We start from the raw sequence: 17,500 nt of genomic DNA, 5'->3' as shown, positions 1-17,500 counted from the left end.
GCCATATTAGAACTCAACTGAGGGCCAAGGCAATGATAATAAGGCTAGTACCATGAGGCACGCAGCAGTCTGGCAGAACAAAACTATGGACGGATTTTTAGCAGTATTCGTTCAGCAGAAAGACCAGTTCAGAAACTAAATGTCAAGAATTAAGAGCCTTGAAACCGGTTTGATAAGCAGCTCCTAATAATTATCCGCTCAGAAATAGGGTCTTCAGTTTGGTTAGTTGTTGTTTTGTTTTTTAACGTCCCTATCAACCAAAATGGCTATCAGGGACCGATGCAATTTTGTTTTCTTTCTCAGTTTAGATGACAGTCTTGGTTTTAAAATCTGATTCTGTAAAGGTCTACCACGGTAAACAAACATTCAGGTTTTTGGTCTTCAGAATGAGAAGCTAAGAGCAGTTGGAATGTTATAGCAAGTCATCACAACGATCCAGGGATACCATCTGAAGCAAGGCGTTCATCTCAAACCAAAGGGAGACAACACGTGGACGGAGATTGTACTGAGCAAAGTTGAGACGTGAAGATCGAGGCAATCAGTCTCTTACAGCTACTGATTCTTCACGACGATGTTGCTGAAGAACATGCCACAGGATTCGCATATAGGACCCAGACAGCACTGGAGACACGTCGAGAAGAACTTCTGAGCGCAGCCACAGTTGATCATGAAGACCCGCATGCACGGAGTGATCTGCCAGACGTGTTGGAACGTGATGCAGGCAAACTCACAGCCCCAGAAAAGCGCCAGCGGGATTCCGCAGAAGATCGACAGGACGTTGTAGCAGCAGCCCTTAGCGCAGTTGAAGCAGTTGTACGAGCATCTCCACACGCAGTCGATGCTGTGAGCTCCGTCGGGTTCGGCTATGACGTCTTCATATGCCACCTGCGACAAAGACAAAATAAGAGTGTTAAAATATGTCACCAAAGTGGCCAAGAGCAGCAACCTTAATATCATTCGGGTTTTTTCATGTGTTTGTATGCTTCTCTCTCCTCTGTCTCCGCACTCTTTCTCTCCCCTGTATCTGCACTCACTCTTACCATTAAGAAAAGATGCGAGTGAAGGTTTTATGATGTCTTATTTATAGAATGAAAGGATTTTTAAATACCTTGCAAAAGTAACTAGATTACTAAAAAATAATAAACATAATCAGTGAACTTGTGTGCGTTTTGCCGCTACACCCATGCATTGTTTGTTTGTTTGCTTAACGCCCAGCCGACCACGAAGGGCCATATCAGGGCGGTGCTGCTTTGATATTTAACGTGCGCCACACACAAGACAGAAGTCGCAGCACAGGCTTCATGTCTTACCCAGTCACATTATTCTGACACCGGACCAACCAGTCCTAGCACTAACCCCATAATGCCAGACGCCAGGCGGAGCTGCCACTAGATTGCCAATTTTAAAGTCTTAAGTATGACCCGGCCGGGGTTCGAACCCACGACCTCCCGATCACGGGGCGGACGCCTTACCACTAGGCCAGCCGTGCCGGTCACCCATGCATGCATAGTGATTGAAATGACTGCGGCATTAGACAAAATGTCCATGTTAGATATTATCAGATCGTGTCCAAGGTGCTCTGTCCTACTGCATTTTCGTGAACGTTCTATTAGCACTACTATAACATAATTATAAGCTGCAGTCACTCTGTTTTGCGGATCATTTTAAAAACAGATCGGCTCCCTATCGGAGTGGTTACCATTGATCTTTCCACTCTGTAACATAAGTTCACATCATTTTACCACTGGGACACGAACTCAAATTCAACAGCTTGGCTGCAGTCTAATTTTTTTCGAATTTATATCACACATTTACAGAAAGTCAGTATCAACATTAATTCAGCAAACGATTCCCATTTTTGCACAGGAAGCAGCTAGGTGGTTGACATTAGTGGTTTTTCTTCAAGTAAAAGGATGCTCTTTTCCCATTATAGTCCGGCCGAGGGGCTAGCGCAGGACATCAATAAACCCAAAATCTAATGTTATTGTTTATCGATTAAAAGGGCACGCTTAAGCGTCTTCCCAAAAGTAAAAATTAAAAAAAAAAATTCAAAGTAACTTTATAAAGTGCTAAAGTAGAAGTGTTTTCAGGACGATTAGTACTTTCGTGTGCTAAAAGGGTTAAGTGCTATCGCTTATCGTTTTGGCTAGTACATTGTTTTAGTCTTACGACCTAAAATGGGTATATGTAAACCCCTAAGGAGCCTCTAGATCGCACCCCAACGACCTCTCCACTGTGCCGGGGCAACGTTCCGCTTTACTGCATTCCTCTCTCAGGTTCTGTCTCATTTTTGTTTGTTTGTTTGCTTAACGCCCAGCCGACCACGAAGGGCCATATCAGGGCGGTGCTGCTTTGACATATAACGTGCGCCACACACAAGACAGAAGTCGCAGCACAGGCTTCATGTCTCACCCAGTCACATTATTCTGACACCGGACCAACCAGTCCTAGCACTAACCCCATAATGCCAGACACCAGGCGGAGCAGCCACTAGATTGCCAATTTTAAAGTCTTAGGTATGACCCGGCCGGGGTTCGAACCCACGACCTCCCGATCACGGGGCGGACGCCTTACCACTAGGCCAACCGCGCCGGTTTCTGTCTCATAAGCGTGACAGTTTTAAGAAGCACGAGAGTTCAAACGAATATATCACAATTTGGCATTGACCGCGGGGCTCGATCTGGGTATCAATGGGAGGGTTTTTACCATTGATTTGTGAAAAATGTACGTGTTCATGGCTCAAACTGCGAAAGGTTGAAGCAAGTAACTTGAACAGGAAGGTGGTATACTAATCGTACTAAACAACTTTTTTTTCTTGAGCAATCTATAACAGTTGCTTCGATTATTTTGTAATTATAACGCCAGTCACCTGCCCCTCGACCAGACTATATAAGCATGGGCAGATGTTTGATGATGTCCTTTCATGGAGAGCGGGGCCGGGGTCCTATCACGGTCGGGCTTGCTTGGTCTTGCCCTTTTCTTTCCCTCCCTTTCTTCTTTTAGCGTATCATCAACTCATGTCCCTAAAAGGAAAATTTCCTGTGAGGACGTTAAGGACCCCCTTTTATATATGATGATGTCCATGTCCGTTTGCTCAGGGGGGTGGGGGGGAAGGGGAGGTCTGAAATAGAGATGGCATCGTGCCGATTTATATTTCGTAAAAGGCAGTAAATACTCGAAGATTTCAACGCCGTGCCAATACTTTCTTTGACTTTAAAAGGTCTTTGTGATCGAATTCATATCCTCCTCTAAATGATATTTACGTATCACTAATCTTTCCTTCATAATACATCATTCTAAATATTTTCATTTTTGTGACATCATATCCATTGGTTGAAAACAAAATCCTTCAACCTTTGTCATTTTTGACGCATGTTGGTGTTGGGCGTCTTGAGGCTGTTTCACCTTTTGCATGTGTCTAAAATCGAACCCGTTTCTCAAAGCAAGGAGCTTATTTTAATAACGAGTTCAGTAAAACACGTATACTGAAACTATCAAAACAATCTAAAACTCTAGGGAAATGTTTCAACATCCAAGAATATCTCTAAATATCTGTATAAGGGAACTATTTATTAAACGGTTATTCTTCTGGAAGGTATAGTTAATACGACAACTAGCTGTGAAGGATTGATGTTAGTTAAATGGAGTCAGCAAAACTGATTTAAGCCGAAACAAGTTGAATAGAATTCAGCTGAACTGAATTCGGTTGAATTGATTAAATTTGTTGAGTTGAGTTTTTGAATGCAGAATATGAAGCATGGATATTCAAAAACGCTGCATTGAGGTGGGGAGTGGGACAAATAAGTTCATCGAAAGAGTGCACAAACAGTTGGAGGAAAGATGAAGATGTCAGCTTATGTTTTGAGTGCACTTCATAAAACACTTTTTATCGTGAATGTTATATTAATAAAAATGTTTAGCTGTTAAGTCTTCAAATTAGATTTCAGTCCAAGCATTGCACACAATAACAGTTAATCAAACGACAGTGTGGACAAAATAAACACTTTCATTAAATGCGTAGACCATGCATTTTTCAGGCAATGACGAATGTATCTCTCACGCTACGACTTGAAGTGCATAATTATGTAGGTGTGCAAAGAACAATGCGTGAAATAAAGAAATCGTGATTGGATATGCATAAAAATGCGTACCTTCAAATGGTCGTTGACGTTATTAGGGTCACGGTTGACCATGTCAATCTCTGTAGCCTGCATATTGATGAGTTTTTGTAGTCACGGTAATCCCAGTCACGAAGTCAAGTTAGAGATTCTATCGTTTGGTCACAGTGATCCAAGATTGTAGTTTCTGTGAGTACGGAGAGAGTCAAACTTTTAGTCGCGTTAATCACAAACAGACAGTCCAATATGTTAGATATGGTGTTCTCAGAGATACAGTCCAATCTCCCTGTGACCTATTTATTTTATCAGCACCGTGCACGCTATAGCAGACTCCGTCAGTCTCTCCTTGTTTAGGTAACGCTACGGGAAAGGCAAGATCGATGCTGAAACCGCGTTTTATATCCACCCCATTACCCTTAGCAACTCTTTGTTTGGCCACCCCGGATGGGGTGGCTGCGAAAAAGAAGAAAATTACACCGACAGTGTGCGGGGTGGGCTGGGTGGGGGCCAATTCAAAGACAAACGAAAAAGGAACGCAGCGTTAGAATTGAAGCAAGCCGAGGCAGGAAGGGGTGGTACGTTGGGTTGGTGAGGAAAATAATGATGGTGGGGTACGTGACAGGGGGGAAGTTGATGATTGAGAAACTGAAGAAATTGCAGAAGAGAATGAACTGGGCGATGACGTGCGAGGAATATACTATTGATTGGCTCAGATTGATTATTTGTGCATTGACGTCACCGACAACTGAATTATCCTGGAGTGGATGCAGCTGAGTGTGTGTGTGTGTGTGTGTGTGTGTGTGTGTGTGTGTGTGTGTGTGTGAGTGCGTGTGTGCGTACGTGCGTGACGGTGCGTGTGTGTGTGTGTGTGTGTGTGTGTGTGTGTGAGCGTGCGTGCCCCCGTGTGTGCGTGTGTGTGTGTGTTTTAAATTCTGTGAGAATTATTCTATTGACGTTATCCAGTTCAGCGTGTATGTTTGATGTTTCAGCAACCGACTCATCACCATAACAGTAACGATTCACGACTAGCAGAGCGTGAGCAATGAAAGTGAAAAAACACAAAGAAAAGCTGTGTGGTTGTTTGGTGCAGCTTTTGTCAATGGTTACAAGTACAACCGATATTTCGAGTTGCGATGCCCTATTGTCGTGTGAGCGCGTACTCTTGCCGTACGGATGGGATGGGGCCGATGGAGGGGGGGGGGGGGGGGGGAGGGGGGGAGGGGGGATGGGGGGGCCGCACGCGTGCAGGGGATTTATTTGCATAATTTAACCTTTTTTGTTTTTAATCTTTGCACTTTTTAACTTCCTTTTCCTCTTATCCTGTCTGCTGCTGGCTTCGTCGTAGATTCTTTGTAAGCCCCCTCGCTCCTAATGCACTTAAATTTAAAAAGTTGTTTGCTACTAAGAAAAAGAAATTGCTAAAGAATATTTTGGACTTTATTAATAGAATTTGTAACAGTTTTTCATACTTTTTTTATTTTTTTATTTTTTTATTTACTATATTAGCATATATCATGATTGTATTGATTGTATTTATTGTTCAAAATGCCCCCATGGGTTATGGACTAATAAAACTTGAACTTGAACTTGCTCCTCCCTCCACTCGGGGTTCTCTGACCCCTCCCCTTCCCTCTATCACCATCCCCCCAGCCCCAGCCTTCGAGCCCACCCTAATCTTCTTGTTCTTCCCCTATAAATCGCCGGAAACGTGTCCGCCATTTAGTCCGGACAACCGAACTTTTCTCAGTGGGGGATAGGTGACTCAAAGGGCTTTGTAAAATGCTTCGAAAATCTGCATAAGCCTGTATGACTTTTTTGGGCTAGTTTGTGCAAGAAAATAAATTAAAACAACATCCTTGGTTCGGGTTATTCTTGTATCGCTCCCCCCTTCCCCCCCCCCCCCACCACACACACACTTCAGTTTACGTGATTATCTCCCACATCTGTAGCTAATTCCAGCATCTCTCAAGTCGAGCATGATTTCCCCTCTGCTGGTGGTGCTTTGGCAACGAGTCTTTAAAGGGCAGCTGTTGGGTTGTGGCTCTCAAAATCTGTTCATCAGAATGAGTTCTCATGTAACTGAAACTATACTTAAAAGTTACTTGGTGATTTTAACAGCTTGATAACACAAGTCCGAAGATTTTAGACATGCTACAATGTCTTTAATCGAAGAAAGTTTGCATTCTTGGCCGAGTTATTGCAGTCCGCTCGAAAATTACTTCCCTTGGAAGCGTGACGTCAGCCGAGGAATCTGAGTCTGTGCGTGTTGCGCGTCGCAGCATCCACGGTAAAAAGGTCGACCCAATGAAGAATGGACATTAAGTATTCCTGTGCAATCTCAACTCCACCCGCCACCCGCCACCTCAACCACAACACACCCGTCATTCTCCACCCCATCTCCTTCCCCTCCACCTGTCTCACGCCACCTCAACCACAACACACCCGTCATTCTCCACCCCATCTCCTTCCCCTTTACCTGTCTCACGCCACCTCAACCACAACACACCCGTCATTCTCCACCCCATCTCCTTCCCCTCCACCTGTCTCACGCCACCTCAACTACAACACACCCGTCATTCTCCACCCCATCTCCTTCCCCTCCACCTGCCTCACGCCACCTCAACCACAACACACCCGTCATTCTCCACCCCATCTCCTTCCCCTCCACCTGTCTCACGCCACCTCAACCACAACACGCCCGTCATTCTCCACCCCATCTCCTTCCCCTCCACCTGCCTCACGCCACCTCAACCACAACACACCCGTCATTCTCCACCCCATCTCCTTCCCCTCCACCTGCCTCACGCCACCTCAACCACAACACACCCGTCATTCTCCACCCCATCTCCTTCCCCTCCACCTGCCTCACGCCACCTCAACCACAACACACCCGTCATTCTCCACCCCATCTCCTTCCCCTCCACCTGTCTCACGCCACCTCAACCACAACACACCCGTCATTCTCCACCCCATCTCCTTCCCCTCCACCTGTCTCACGCCTTCCCTCTTTCTTTTCCTCCATCGATTGCAATATCGACAGGTTGTTTTTTATCTGTTAGGTATCACTGGGACGATCTGTGTACATTAGGTGACTGACAAAAACTGGTGCACGACTGTTGTAAAGCAACAAAGACCAAAACAGAGTTGCTTAGCGATCGAGGCACAGGAATACTTAATGTCCATTCTTCATTGGGTCGACGCATGCTGCGACGCGCAACACGCACAGATTCAGAAGCTGAGCTTTACGTTACAGATTAGGTTACAGGAGAATTGCTTTCGGGGGAATTCATTACTGTACTCCGTCTTTTATGGCACAAAAGGCGCACGGCTTCAAATCAGCAATACGAGTGGAAAAATAATCGAACTATCGAGGACAGTTTTGTGTGTTTGTCAGTGAAAGGGTTCTGCTGCGGAACGTGCATAAATTACATTTACAGAATACTCGTTTGAGACAATTCTTGCTTCGCTTGCTTCCAAGGACTTATTTGGCAAGAACTGTGTGAAGTTTAAGTCAATCTGTTATTGCAAACTCTTTCGAAGTGAGGAAAAGTGAAGCTTTAGGAGTCTTTTGGCAGTCTCTTTGTTTTTGCATTTAGGAGATTAAAGACGCGGAGAGACTTTAGGACATTACAAACGTGAGGTTGTGTTTGGTATTCAAGACAAGACAAGACAAGACAAGAGCAGACAAGACATCATCATGCAGGCGACGGAGATGGACATGCAGAACCGTGATCCCAATAACGTCAACGACCATCTCAAGGTAGGCTGAACGTTTGAACTCTTTGCTAGATGATTTTGTACGCAGTATGTTGTTTGTTGTTTCCTCTTGTTCATTAGCTGTTGTCTACTTTTTACATTTAGTCAAGTTTTGACTAAATGTTTTAACATAGAGGGGGAATCGAGACGAGGGTCGTGGTGTATGTGTATGTGTGTGTGTGTGTGTGCGTGTGTGTGTCAGTGTGTGTATGTGTGTGTGTGTGTGTGTGTGTGTGTGTCCGAGGCTGTGCGTGTGTGTGTGTAGAGCGATTCAGAGTAAACTACTGGAGCGATCTTTATGAAATTTTACATGAGAGTTCCTGGGTATGATATCCCCAGACATATTTTTCATTTTTTCGATAAATGTCTTTGATGACGTCATATCCGGCTTTTTGTAAAAGTTGAGGCGGCACTGTCACACCCTCATTGGGCGTCCGGGGGCATGACCCCCCGGAATTTTTGTTTTTCAAGGAAGCAAAATGCTGCAATCTAGGGCTCAGAAACTGTCATTTAATCATCTCTCTCTCTCTCTCTCTCTCTCTCTCTCTTTCTCTCTCTCTCTCTCTCTCTCTCTCTCTCTCTCTCTCTCTCTCTCTCTCTCTCTCTCTCTCTCTCTCTCTCTCTCTCTCTCTCTCTCTCTCTCTCTCTCTCTCTCTCTCTTTGACCGGCACGGTTGGCCTAGTGGTAAGGCGTCCGCCCCGTGATCGGGAGGTCGTGGGTTCGAACCCCGGCCGGGTCATACCTAAGACTTTAAAATTGGTAATCTAGAGGCTGCTCCGCCTGGCGTCTGGCATTATGGGGTTAGTGCTAGGACTGTTTGGTCCGGTGTCAGAATAATGTGACTGGGTGAGACATGAAGCCTGTGCTGCGACTTCTGTCTTGTGTGTGGCGTTATATGAAATTTTGGCCAAGCAATCTTCGACGAAGGCCGGACTTTGGTATTGCATTTCAGCTTGGAGGCTTAAAAATTAATTAATGACTTTGGTCATTAAAAATCTGAAAATTGTAATTAAAATTATTTTTTTATAAAATGATCCAAAATTACGTTAATCTTATTCTTCATCATTTTCTGATTCCAAAAACATATAAATATGTTATATTCGGATTAAAAACAAGCTCTGAAAATTAAAAATATAAACATTATGATTAAAATTAAATTTCCGAAATCGATTTAAAAGCATTTTCATCTTATTCCTTGTCGGTTCCTGATTCCAAAAACATATAGATATGATATGTTTGGATTAAAAACACGCTCACAGAGTTAAAACGAAGAGAGGTACAGAAAAGCGTGCTGTGCAGCACAGCGCAACCACTACCGCGCTAAACAGGCTCGTTAATTTCACTGCCTTTTGCACGAGCGGCGGACTACGGTCATTGTGAAAAAATGCAGTGCGTTCAGTTTCATTCTGTGAGTTCCACAGCTTGACTAAATGTAGTAATTTCGCCTTACGCGACTTGTTTGTTTTTTAAATTGTCGGTCTGTTTCTGTTGTCAGTGTAGTTGTGTTTTATTTGGTTTTACTTAAACTTGTTCGTTTTGTTTTGTTTGTTTGTTTGTTTGGATTTTTGTTTTGGTTGCGTTTGTGTTTTTTGCTGTTCCTTACTGGGTTTTTGTTTTGTTTATTTGTTTGTTTGTTGTGTGTTTATTTGTTTATGCGAGAATGCGTGGGTGCGTGTGCGATCATGCATGCTTTCGTTCATTAGTTCGATTCTTTTTTTGTTCATTCCACCGTTCTTTCATTCGTGTTTTATTTTTCGTTTGTTCGTTCGTTCGTTCGTTTTTTGCGTTCGTTCGTTCGTTCGTTCGTTCCTGTGTTCCTGCGTTCCTTCGGGCATTCATTCCTTTGTTTGTTTGTTTTTCTGTTTGTTTGTTTGTTTCCATTGTATGATTGTATAATTATGTCAGTAATTTGGAGGTGCCCGGAAATCAGAGATAAAAAAAACCGGGGTAATTTAACCATTTCTTACTCTTTTTTTTTTCCTTTCTGTTTTTTCAAGGTCGCTTTCGAGGATGTCATAGCCGAACCCGACGGCGCTCACAGCATTGACTGCGTGTGGAGATGTTCCTACAGCTGCTTCAACTGCGCTAAGGGCTGCTGCTACAACGTCTTAGCCATTCTCTGCGGAATCCCGCTAGCCTTGTGCTGGGGCTGTGAGTTTGCCTGCATCACGTTCCAACACGTCTGGCAGATCACTCCTTGTCTGCGAGTCTTCATGATCAACTGTGGCTGCGCTCAGAAGTTCTTCGGTACTTGCCTGCAGTGCTGTCTTGGTCCAATCTGTGAAACCTGCGGTCTCCTCTTCAGCAATATTGTCGTGAAAAAGCAGTAACTGGTTGTTTTTTAGACGAGGAGCGGTATCAAAAGAATTTTGTTGCAGTTATGCCAGGCTTTTTCTTCTTTTTTTGTTGAACAGTTTAAAGAAGATGTTCTTCTCTTATAACCCATCATTTCAACCCCACAGATCTATCCAGGCTTTTATAGGGGAATAAGAGCATTCTTCCAGTTGAACACTTACCAAAACCCAACAGACTGGCTGCTTTCATTGGTGAAGAGGGGATTGTTTTGCCTAAATTAATGTAGTCGATTGACAAAGGTGTCACTTTTAAAATGAACACAACAAAACATCCCGCTCTACACAGGAGATCAAGGTTTTTAACAAGATTTGAAGTAGCATGAATCAAGCACATGAGCTTTGGGGATCTGTCTGCATGTTTACTGTGTAAGACCTATGAAAAAAGAAGAAAAAAAGCACACTAGTTTTAAACACCGGGACCACACTGTAAACTGAACAAGGAAACAAACGTGTATCAGTGCCGGTGTAACACGACATTTTTACTCCACGAAAAATTTACTCCGGAGTAAATATTTCGTACGAAATTCTTACTCCGAGTACACTTTTTGTACGAGAAAAGAACTCCCCAAGGCACGAAAAAATTACTCCCTCCACGAAATTGTTACTCCCCATTTTTTTTTACTTCCAGTAAAAATCTCGTTCGCAAAAATGGAATGCGGGCGAAGGGATAATACCAATAAGTGCTCTCGCGCACAAGAATGTCGCGCTACCCTCCCTCCACCCCTTCCACGCCTTCCACGCCTTCCACCACCAAGACTAACAGGGGACAAGGGAGTAAAAATGTACACCTGGCATGGGAAGTTAAATTGCTTGTGTTTGGGTGAAGTAATTTATTCGTTATTTATTCGTCAGGGGAGTAACATTTGTGTACGAAATGTTTACTCGGAACTCACCTGTCTTGGGGAGTAATTTTCTCGTGAAATGGGGGAGTGCTTTTTTCGTAAAGGGAGTAACTTTTTCGTACGAAATTTTTACTCCGGAGTAAAAATCTCGTGGGAGTAATTTTCTCGTGTTACACCGGACAGCCATATCGGTTGTAGGGATGTAAAAAAAAAAAAAAATCAAGAAATTCCTATGAGGTAGGAAAAACACCCCCGTCAAAGGGAAATAACCTTCTCAGTTGGTGGCAGTGACTGAGTGAGAATGGTTATTTCCCTTTGACCATGAAGATGTCCCTGTATAAGTCCTTGTATAATTTTAATCCACCAATAACTCCCTAACCGTGTGTTTGACTGGTCCCAAATTTTGTAAGGACCGTCTCAGGAATGTATAGAACCTGTTCACCAAGTTTGGTGACGATCGGTCCGTTCATTCTTGAGATCTATATGCGAACACAAACACACAAACAAACACCCAAACAAACACATCGAGCGAAACCTATACCCCTATACCGGGGGTGTAAAAAAAAAACTACGAGCTCTACACAGAAAAGAGCTTGGCAGCTGCATTGAGGCATGTCTGTAATCTGATGAATGCTCTTTTTTTTTCGTGTCAAATCCTAGAAAGATCCGTGGTGGTGATGAGCAAGGTCGCTTTCGTGAGGAATGTGCCTGGAAAGCCCCACTCCGCATCGTTAAAACAGTCTCAGATCTGGCCAGGCTTTTACATGGGATACAACGAGTCCTCCACTTGATCAAATACCAAAAATCAAAACCCTGACTGCTTACTGTGGGAAGTTGCAATTTGTTCATGAATTTATTGCCAAAAAAGGCATGGGTGCCTTTTACAAAATCAACATTAATTCCTAAAAAGATACCACCGTCCACAGAGAGCTCCATGTTGTTCACTTTTGGTATGTGACCAAGTGGAGGGATGGTCTTATCCCCTGTAAAAGTCTGACTACATCTGAGACCGTGAGGCCTACTTTTTCCACGAGGCGGCATGGGCCTTTAAGACAATTCATTTCAACTACTAATATAAAATGCTTTATTTTATTGTAATTGCATCGGATAAAGTCACTCAAATCGACTTCTGTACAACTATCTTTTTTTTTGTGGTAATATCTTTACTCTACACTGTCCGTCGCGATATAACCTTGAACGTTTGAAAACGACGTTAAACACCAAATAAAGAAAGAAAAGAAAGACTCTACACTGTGTTACACGTTGACTGTGATATTGGCAGAAATATGTACATATTCAAGGTTTTGTTAACAATGAAGGCTCTTCGTCGCATTGAAAATTGTGGAAATGCTGTTGCGTTCGTAAATGTTAGTGCCATATCAGGATACAACTTCCCACAATAAAAACGTATTCCTATGTTTTCTATGAATCTAAATTGTGTGTGTGTGTGTGTGTGTGTGTGTGTGTGTGTGTGTGTGTGTGTGTGTGTGTGTGTGTGTGTGTGTTTTTGTGTGTGTGTGTGTTTGTGTGTGTGTATGTGTGTGTGTGTGTATGTGTGTGTCTGTGTGTGTGTGCGTGCGTGCGTGCGTGCGTGTGTGTGTGTGTGTGTGTGTATCTGTGTGTGTGTGCATGCATTTTGATACTGTTATTAATTTCCACAGTTATTGATTACTATAATGTATGCCAGCGTGCATGCAATGCCACCTTGATGTTTGCACGTTATTCATGCAACATTTACAAAATATGTAATGGTTCATTCAAGAGAAGGCAATCGCTCTGTCGAGGAAGCAATCAATCAATCAGATAAGCAAACGAGTTCCCATTCATGCAGTTGCAGGCCGACACAGATGCATATTATAAATGAGACTTAAGTTAAGTCTCAGTGGTTTAACCTGCTTGTGAATACTTCGACGAGCGTTCTCACAGTCATGAAGAATAATTATTTTGCTCCTTTTCACTCATGAAAATCAAACCATACAAATATTGATTAATTGCGTTCAAAGCGGGCAAATATATCGTGCACTGTTGAATGTTGACAAAGTGCACGAATTCCAAATTTAGATAAGAATATTTGAAAACTCAGGTTTGTGATAAACTTAAACAGCTTTTGGAGCCGTGGTTTTAATTATACAAAATGCCTTTCATGTGTTTGTTTGTCGGTTCGTTTGTTCGCTTTTTTGTTCGTTTGTCTGTTCGTTTGTTCGTTTGTTTTTTGCTTTCTTCTTTGTTTGGTTGTTTGTTTGTTTGCTGGCTTGCTTGCATCTTTATTTGTATTCATTGGTGATTTTCAAGAAAATAATTAATTTATAAAACAAAATCCAACCCTGTACAATAACACCTCCGGATTCTGATTGTTGGTATGTGTACAAGTGGACAGATAGTTTTATTTTATGTAATAGCCAAAGTACATAATAGATAGTGAGCAGAACAGTTTTCACGGGAAGGGTTGTACGCATTTTCACAACCGCCTTCATGTACAAACAGGCCCGGTGATTAAATCTTAGTTTTTCTAAGAACTCGTGTTTACAATCTTCTAGCTTCGGATTGTTCTTAGTGGGTTTTGTCGACCCCCCGCAAAAACACATTGCTCTGATCTATCGTTGAAATGGATACAAATGTCCCTTTCACTTCGAATATTTCATTGAAGTGGACAATCGTGTTACTGTATCGTGTACTTACAATTTTTGATAAAAAAAAAAGATTTAAAAAAAAGGACAGAGCGTTTGCTTGTCACTGCCATCTTTTACACCTGCACTTTGGAGTACAAGCACGTTGTTCAGTAGGTATTCGCGTGAGTATGATTTTTTTTTTTATTTTTTTTTATTTTTTTTTTGTGCCTCAGTTGCATGCAGTCCGCTTCAAGCTGAAAAATAAATGAAAAGAATGAAACCCTACGTTTTTTTGTTTTTTTTCCTTTTTCCTTCTTTCTTTCTTTCTCTCTACAGCTGAGCGTCCTTCTTCATTGGCGTTTTATAAATTTATCAATTGTGTGTGGTTTTCTACAATGGACAAAATCTTGCATCTTTAATGTTGGTTATTGTGAGTATGATTTGCCTTGCATGCAATTCTCTCTCCCTTCGGTTTTTCCTGCCACTCCCCCCTCCTCTAGCTAACTACAGTAGACCCCCCCCCCCCCCCCGCCTTTTAAAGAATCACCCCCCCCCCCCTCCAATTGTAAGACTTTCTTTCTTTTAAGACCTACCCGTTTTCATATTTTCGGTTCATTACCTCTGTAAGTTTACCTCCATTCTAAGACTCTCTCCTTCTTCTGACCTGCTTTTCTCAGATTTCTTAAAGTCTTAAAAAGGAGGGAGGGGCCCACCATAACAATCAAGTGGAACACTCCCGAATGAAAAGTAAGCTACGTTGCAATAATTGCGATAAGAACGGAACAACGCTTTTGGGTTCAACTTGAAGTGGTAGATATTGTCAAAAGCTGAGCCCCTAAGTTTCGCTAATACAGCTCTCCCCTTCTGTGTGGGTCAACAATTTCTAGTTGACTTGCTTGTTCAGATAAGTGATATGCGCTCGGGAATGCCAGGGAACTAGAATTGATCTTCGTGCACACGCGCGTAGGTTATTGGATTTCTGAGTTCTAACCTACAGTAATGATGCTTCAGACAACGAATTCTTTGTCTAGATACATAAAGGTTTAACTGAACACGCAAGAACGTGCAGAGAACAAACAGACATGGTGAGAAAAAGCAAAAGAGAAAGTGAAGAACGGAGTGAAAAGGCATAAGAAACACCGCACGCACGCACGCACACACAGACACACACATACCTCCACACACACACACACCTACACACACGCACGCACGCACGCACGCACGTACGCACGTACGCACGCATGCACTCACGCACACACGCACTCACACACACACACACACATACACACACACACACACACGCACACACACACACATACATAGAGAAGCGGTTCGGGTGAGAAAAAAAGAAGAGGAGAGAGAGAGAGAGAGAGAGAGAGAGAGAGAGAGAGAGAGAGAGAGAGAGAGAGAGAGAGAGAGAGAGAGAGAGAGAGAGAGAGCGAGAGCGAGAGAGAGAGAAAGAAAGAGTGAGTAATAGAGAGAGGGAACGAAAGAGTTTACACAAGAAACGCGAATACTTCGGTTTGTATGTGACTTTAATTGCATCGTGTATTGTACAGACACTTGCGAGCCAATACAGATCTGTAGAATGTAAGAAATACACACTCTCTGAGATAATACTGGACAATAACATCACCAAGATAAACAGAATATCACAGCTCTAATTAATGGAATTGCCCTGGGTGGATTTAATGTACAAAAAGTAATAGAAAGTACAAAACCCAGCAACAACACTTGGTAAGGAAAACAAGAAATTTCAAGCGTTGGATTCGTCCACTTTCTGGTATCAAAGTACAAATTTGTATGGCACAAAAGATCAGTTATCACAAGAACAGAAGCATGTGTACACAAGACAAAATAAGTCAGAATTATGTCAAAAGGATCCCCTTTTATGGCACAATTGTATAAAAGCATTATATGTCGAGGTATGCTAGAAATGTTGGCGGAAATGCTCGAAGACTCAAAGAATGAGATCATGATTCTCAGTAAAGCACATACTTGTTCTATAACAGTTTTGGACGTGGAATTACTGGACAGAGCAGAAACTTTGCAGACAGATTTGTGCAGATGCTGACGTTAAAAATAATTGACGTTGCAGACATTTGTCAAATAAACGTTTTGGACTAAAAATCACTTGCCAGAGAAGAAACTTTTCAGAGGGTCTTGAGCTGATTCTGACGTTAAGATACTGTGTAGAGCAGACACTCGTTAGAAGAAAACCAATTGAGCAGCTTCAACGTTATGTAGACCCTGGACGGATTCTGGGGGAGCGTGAAGTCGAACAAAAACCCTTGCCGATGTCTAGGCGTTCTTGACGACGATGTTGCTGAAGCAGAGACCGAAGCTCTCGCAGATGGGACCGAGGCAGCACTGGAGACAGGTGCCGAAGAACTTCTGAGCGCAGCCACAGTTGATCATGAAGGCGCGCAGACAAGGAGTGATCTGCCAGACGTGCGAGAAAGTGATGCAGGCAAACTCACAGCCCCAGCACAGAGCGAGGGGCAGTCCACAGAGGATGGTCAGCACGTTGTAGCAGCAGTTCTTGGCGCAGTTGAAGCAGCTGTAAGAGCACTTCCACACGCAGTCGATGCTGTGAGCACCGTCGGGCTCGGCCAGAACATCCTCAAAAGCGACCTTGAAGGAACAAATAAGGAGAACACTTATTATCCTACATACGTGAGAGAGACACCCGTGAGATAATAATCGTTCAAATCACACGTGTGTGTATCATGTAAATGAGGTCATGTCAAGCAAGTCTGGCAGGGACCTGTTTTTCCACTGCTCATGATGCCAAAGTCACCGAGACAAACGTCATTATAGAAAAAAAAATTGCGCTCGCTAATTACCCTCGATGAATTTTTTGAACTAACACGTCACGCCACACTTTCAGAGTGACGTTTCTTTGCTTTGACGTAATAGATTGCACGAGGCTTTTGGAAGAGATCGAGGTTCCAAAACAAGCGTCTTCAATTTAGCTGCCCCGAATGCAGGACATTTTCAGTAAAATACACGTAAGTACAGTATGAAGGATAAACAGAATACTACACGGCTTGCTGTTTCGTACCAGATTTACACTCGTTGCTTTTTCAAATAGTGAACAGCTCGCTTTCGCTCGCAGTTCAATGTTTTAAAAAAACAACTCGTGTAAATCTGGTACGACACAGCAAGCCATGTAGTATTCTCTATTTAAGATACATTTTTCATTCATTTTCATTTTCATTACTTTATTGTCCCATCGCTGGGAAATTCGGGTCGCTTCCTCCCAGTGGAAAGCTAGCAGCAACGGAGTCGCGCTACCCAGGTGTCTGCGTGTTTAGGTGTATTCAGCCACCTGCACTTATGGCAGAATGACCAAGGTCTTTTACGTGCCATTGTGATGACACGGGGGTGGGACATGGCTTCCTTCTCTGGGTCTGCACATAAAGTTGACCCGTGTCCGTCCCGGCCCGAATTCGAACCTGCGACCTTTCGATCACAAGTCCAGTGCTCTACCTACTGAGGTACCCGGGCCCCCATCTTGGAGAGCCTGAGGAAAACCGTGTGGTCAACTGCAGTCTTCCCCCACTGCAAGCTGTACGGAGGAAAGGAAGACCTGGAGAAGACGGCAACATTCGTCTCGCTGTCCGGCCTGACAATATAAGTGTGATCGACAAGAAGAAGAAGAAGAATACCTGTACTTTTTGTTTTGATTGCAGATAACATAAGGAGAAAACTTATTAGAAAACTCTGTTAAAATACCGGTTACTTTTAGTTAATATCACAAATAACAGATAAGGAGAAAACTTATGAAGAAACAGTGTTAGAATACCTAGTACTTCTCG

General features: G+C 43.1%; 3 protein-coding genes across 3 annotated transcripts in view; 1 reads left to right on the top strand and 2 right to left on the bottom strand.

Moving 5' to 3' along the window:
• The window catches only part of LOC138956299 (caveolin-3-like), a 5,232-nt gene extending 732 nt beyond the window's left edge, over positions 1–4,500 (bottom strand). The window contains exons 1-2 of the mRNA XM_070327694.1: positions 4,152–4,500; positions 1–885 (exon numbers count right to left, since the gene is read on the bottom strand). The exon at positions 1–885 is cut by the window's left edge and continues 732 nt beyond it. Coding sequence (XP_070183795.1) covers positions 553–885; positions 4,152–4,214 — 396 coding nt within the window. The 5' untranslated portion in view covers positions 4,215–4,500 and the 3' untranslated portion in view covers positions 1–552. The remainder of the gene's footprint in view (positions 886–4,151) is intronic.
• A 2,696-nt stretch (positions 4,501–7,196) lies between these two features.
• LOC138956300 (caveolin-3-like) lies at positions 7,197–10,751 on the top strand. The gene is made up of 2 exons (XM_070327695.1): positions 7,197–7,878; positions 9,872–10,751. The coding sequence occupies exons 1-2, from the start codon at positions 7,816–7,818 to the stop codon at positions 10,202–10,204; spliced, it is 396 nt and encodes a 131-aa protein (XP_070183796.1). The 5' UTR covers positions 7,197–7,815; the 3' UTR covers positions 10,205–10,751.
• Positions 10,752–15,196: 4,445 nt separating this feature from the next.
• LOC138956307 (caveolin-3-like) overlaps positions 15,197–17,500 on the bottom strand; it is a 9,265-nt gene continuing 6,961 nt past the window's right edge. The window contains exon 2 of the mRNA XM_070327702.1: positions 15,197–16,313. Coding sequence (XP_070183803.1) covers positions 15,981–16,313 — 333 coding nt within the window. The 3' untranslated portion in view covers positions 15,197–15,980. The remainder of the gene's footprint in view (positions 16,314–17,500) is intronic.

Source organism: Littorina saxatilis, unplaced genomic scaffold, assembly GCF_037325665.1.
Source record: "Littorina saxatilis isolate snail1 unplaced genomic scaffold, US_GU_Lsax_2.0 scaffold_358, whole genome shotgun sequence".
Lineage (NCBI taxonomy): Eukaryota > Metazoa > Mollusca > Gastropoda > Littorinimorpha > Littorinidae > Littorina > Littorina saxatilis.
The sequence above is the reverse complement of the archived record's forward strand: the minus strand, read 5'-3'. Positions and strand labels throughout refer to the sequence as shown.